Below are 5339 nucleotides of genomic sequence, written 5' to 3' on the forward strand. Positions count from 1 at the left end.
TTTTTTTTTTTTGCTCAATTAAGGTTTTCCAACGACAAAGTTAAATTTTAGTCGTTTTGTTTAATGAAGGTGTGCGTTGAATTTTCGTTAAAATAAGTTCCAGCACCAACAAGAGACTAAAGAATTTAACATGTATGGAGACGCAAAATATTATATAACAAATGTCGTAGACGATAGTGCCAAGAGGAATAAAATCATATTCAGCACAACTTGCAAGATTTTATCAATGAGAATACAATACGGTTGAACAACATCTCGAGTCTTTTTTTTGTAACACTTTTTTTTTTTTTTTGTAACACCATCTCGAGTCTATATATAATAATATATACATAAACATAATATATGTTTTTAGTGATGCAATGCAATATGCATTCAAGCAGTGCTTCTTTTGCTACACAATCGTATTAACCATATTAATAATTAGATTTTTTTCATATATGTTATATTTTTTTAATTTTTAAAATGACTATAAATAACGAAAAATTGTTAAAAGTCTCACACTGAAAATTTTATGATTTTTAGTTTAAAATTTTTGTTATAATAAAATACAAATAATCATAAAATCATATGAGTAAATCATATTTAATAGATATTTAGATTAATATATATAGGGCTTACGAATTATATAATTATGATTGGACGGTTAAAATTCGTATTCAACAATTATTAGATTATATATTTCATTATGTGCATGTGCGCGGATAATCACCTAGTTGTATAATATACAAATTTATGGGATGTCTGAGAAGCAATGTTTGTAAATGTTACCATTGGTCCATTTGACGTTTCATTCATATAGTATATACGTTGCAAATGGTTATACGTTGAAATATATTGTAAACAGTCATTTGCATTAATGTGTGACGGCGAAATAGAGAAGCTTTGCGTTTCCATCATTAACCAATGGAAGTAGGTCCGTTACAATTTTTTTTTTTTTTTTTCAAAAATGTCCGTTACAAATTTTTTTTTTTGTTTTTTGCAAAAATGTCCGTTACAAACTTACAACTAGTGATAAAGCAAACCGAATCTGACACCGACAAATACTTTGAATGTGAACAACAAAAAATTGGAACTTCTTCACAGGCTTCATACGGAATGTTAGAAACGAAAAGCATGTTTTTGAAACACAATCTGGTCCCGAGTATTCATTGAACAAGTTAATTATTTAAATTTTGTTTTAAAAAATGCAATCTGGGGACTAAATATTTAGCATTTTGAGATGCAGGTATAACAAAACTACTAATTCTTTTGTTTCTAAATGTAAGTAGTTTTAGCGAAAAGAGTTTGTTTCACAATATAAGTAGTTTACATATTTCAATGCATCTTTTTCATTTATTGGATATTGTGTGACCAATGAAATAATGTTAGACTAGATCCTGATCTGCGCGCCAGCGCGGATATGAATTTTCAGTTTTTAATTATTTATTTTATTAAATGATGTATTTGTAATATTCGTTCATATTATATTCATTAATTAGATTTTTTTTTTGCATCTTAAACTATCTATTTTTTTACGAATGTGTGATATCATATAAAAAATATAAGAAAAATGAGTATAGAGTTAATTAGATAATTTTTAGAATTTGTTTGAAAAATATGAAAATTACATTTTAAATTAAAATTATCCTAAAATATGATAAGTTTTGATGTAAACAAAAACTCAAATTATGTCAAAAATAATGATATTCAATGATATTAACAATTTTAATTGATTATTTTTTAAAAAGTACATTTACAAAAATATTGTTTGAAAGAAAATTCATTTATCTTTCAAATATAAAATGAAAATATTATAATTAAATAATAAAAAATATAAATAAAAACCATAAATTTAACAAATGACAACTGAGTTATATTATGCTAAAATTTTCTTTCTAACAATTTAACAAATGACAAATGAGTTATGAGCAAATAATACCATATAATTTTTAAAAACATAGTCATTCTTAAATATTTTTTGAATGAATAATTATTTTTAAATTTAATCAACTGAAAATAATATCCGTACAATTGTGTGAGTCAAATTCTAGTTTTATTGATGCATGTTATATATTAGTGCTGTATGTTTTAGGTAACATTTTAATGATGCACGTTTTTAAAAATCTCCATTATTAAAATTATGCACGTAAGGATAACTCATGAGTTTTTTTTGTTGATTAAATGACATTATGTCCAAATTTATTTAAGGATATTTCATTAAGATAACTGAAAAAGACAAACAATAAAATATGAAGTTTAAATTCATTTAAGCATATTTCATTAATATAACTGAAAAGACAAGTAATAAATTAGGCAGTTTTATTCGTTTTAGGATATTTCATAAATGCAAATGAAAAAGACAAAGCAAAAAAAAAAAAATTTAATTAATGAAATAAAAACATTTTCAAATGAGTACTTCTCTTTTAATAATATAGATTTTTAATAATTGGTTGAATTAATTGGTTAAATGATATATTCTTTTAAATAACAATTTTTTAAATATTCGTGGTTTTAAGCAAAACTAATTACGATTAGAAGCGGAGGAAGTATTACTTGCACAAATGCAAGTTCTCTAAAAAAATTTTTTTAAAAAATTGTAAAACCAAACTTCAATATGATTCTAGTTTCTTAGATCAAGTTTGGGCTTGGACTCTAACATCAAATGGTAGCAATGTGGGCCCACTAAAATGCATAGGCATCTAGTATTTCGTAATTGCTTTTGCCTTTCTCAATTTTGACTCTTTCAACTACCATTCGCGCCATAAGCTCTTTATCCCCTCTCATTCAATGGATTACAAATGACAAAGAAAAAGAAAAGACAGAGCGAGAAACAAGACAGGAACAGAGAAAATTAGTAAATCACATCAGCAAAGAAAAAACGAGAGAACTAATTTGGTTATTACGGAAAAAATTAAAAACGTTTTGAGAATTCCGGCAGCCTAGCACCTGTTAAGTAAATGGCCGTGGCCTGGCTAATTTGGCCGCTCATGCTATCTCTCACAGCACTTTCTGCTAACTCGTTAACCGAAGCAGAAGCATTGCTGAAATTCAAGGAATCACTAACAAACACCAAGTCTCTCGATTCTTGGACATTAGATTCAAAGCCTTGCGGAAGAACACAACGATGGTTCGGATTGCTATGCAACAAAAACTCTGTTTTTGGGCTCCAAATCGAACAATTGGGTCTCACAGGAAACATTGACGTTGCACCCTTAGTCGACCTACCCGGTTTACGCACCGTAAGCATAATGAACAACTCCTTCTCCGGTAAAATACCAGAGTTTAACCGATTAACCGCTCTGAAATCGATTTACTTATCAAACAATCGGTTCTCTGGTGATATCCCTCCTGATTATTTCGCAAGAATGCTTTCCCTGAAGAAATTGTGGCTGTCGAACAACGAGTTCTCTGGCCACATCCCTCTCTCGCTTGCCACTACATTACCAAAACTGATGGAGCTACACCTCGAAAACAATCAATTCACTGGGATTATACCGAACTTCACCCAACCGGGTTTAGCTGATGTCAATCTCTCAAACAATCGGCTAACCGGAGAAATACCACCCGGTTTGTCAAGATTCAAGGCAAGCAGTTTCGCGGGAAATTCTGATCTTTGTGGTGCAGAGCTAGGAACAACCTGCACGCAGCCGGGAATTTCAACTGCATCGATCTCAGTAGACGGAGACAAGAAAGATGAGTATAAGAGCAAATACTATATAGCATTCGGTACACTAGGGTTCCTTTTTATCCTTATCATATTCTTCTTATTAATCCTAAAGAAGAGGAGGACGAGTATGCTTCGTACCTCTGAACAAGACAACACAGAGGATCAACAAATTCAGGTTAGTCGCAATGCTAGAAGTGCATTTATTTAATATCCCGTTGGTCTATGCTTAGAGCATTTCTTTAATAGCGCGTTGGATCTATGTTTAGGCAGCTTAATCGCGACTTCATGTATATTTCCATGTATACCACCTGGCAACTTCGCAGCTTAAACACATCTAAGAGAGATCTGGAATTAAACATAACATAATTCTTGATGTGGTTTGATAGGTAACTGTTGACGGATCAAGAAGTGGAGCCTCGAGGCATGGTAAGCCCAGTAGTTTCCGCGAGCTGAGGACAGATTTGGTGATGGTGAACAAAGAAAAGGGTGTTTTCGATTTAGAGGAGTTACTAAAATCATCAGCTCACGTTCTCGGAGCTCCCAACGGCCAGCCTAACAGCGGGGGAAGCGTGGGATCTGCGTACAAGGCGGTGATCGCGAGCGGAGTCAAGGTGGTGGTGAAGCGAGTGACGGTGATGAATGAAGTGAGTATAGGCGTATTCGCACAAGAGATCAAAAACCTAGGAAGCTTGCGTCACAAGAACATCCTAACGCCTCTGGCTTACCATTCCAGGCGAGACGAGAAGCTACTAGTGTTCGAATTCATCCCTAATCTAAGCCTGCTTCACCGATTAAAAAGCGAGGAGGATACGCAACTAAACTGGCCTTCACGGTTTAAAATCATTCAAGGAATCGCAAGAGGGATGTGTTACCTCCACGGAGAGTTAGCGTTTCTAACCTTACCTCACGGAAACCTAAAATCGAGCAACATATTCCTCGCCGACGACGGCGAGCCGCTGATCTCCGAGTTCGGCCTCCAGAGATTGATCAGCCCCGACGCTCAATCCCAATCCCTAGCCGCGTATAGCTCTAGCGACGCAACCGTCTCTGCGAAATCCGACGTGTATACTTTCGGAGCCGTGGTGTTAGAGATCTTGACGGGGAAGTCCCCGGCGCAATACGGTGGATTGGATCCAGCCGGTGGCGCGAGTTTGGCGGAGTGGATTGGCTCCGACGTGGATCTGCTTCATCCGACGGTTGTAACTGCCGCTCGCGATGATAAAATGGTGTGGGATGAGATCGAGAATGTTTTGCGGATCGGTGTGAGATGTATCGGAGAAGATCCAGATCGGCGACCGAGTATGATTGAAATCGTTGACGAACTAACGATGGATGATTCTAGCGACGACTTCATTTCTATAGAAACTTAGCTTCACCGTCGATTCTGGGATTCGATGAATTCCAACCGTTAGATTCATGTAGCACCATTTTTTGTTTTCATTCTCTATCTTTAAATATTTATATACTTGACGCGGGTTGAGAATATTAATTTAGTTATTTATAAGATAAGAAGACATTAGGTGTGTTTAATGTTGATATTGATTAGGTGTGTTTAATGTTGATATTGATTTGGTTATAGATTGGATTTTTTTTTTTACTTTTCATTGGCCACAACTTATGTGTAGAGGTTTAGGATATATGAGTCATTAATATAGGATATCTTTTCAATTTGAACTTATTTTTCAGGCAAAAA

At 33.8% G+C, this 5339-nt stretch overlaps 1 protein-coding gene across 1 annotated transcript; it reads left to right on the top strand.

Moving 5' to 3' along the window:
* The first annotated feature begins 2493 nt into the window (after positions 1-2493).
* Positions 2494-5095, top strand: LOC106322969 (pollen receptor-like kinase 3). Its single transcript, XM_013761119.1, has 2 exons — positions 2494-3821; positions 4033-5095. The coding sequence occupies exons 1-2, from the start codon at positions 2937-2939 to the stop codon at positions 5014-5016; spliced, it is 1869 nt and encodes a 622-aa protein (XP_013616573.1). The 5' UTR covers positions 2494-2936; the 3' UTR covers positions 5017-5095.
* The last annotated feature ends 244 nt before the right edge of the window (positions 5096-5339 follow it).

The sequence above is a fragment of the Brassica oleracea genome, chromosome C2, assembly GCF_000695525.1.
Source record: "Brassica oleracea var. oleracea cultivar TO1000 chromosome C2, BOL, whole genome shotgun sequence".
NCBI lineage: Eukaryota > Viridiplantae > Streptophyta > Magnoliopsida > Brassicales > Brassicaceae > Brassica > Brassica oleracea.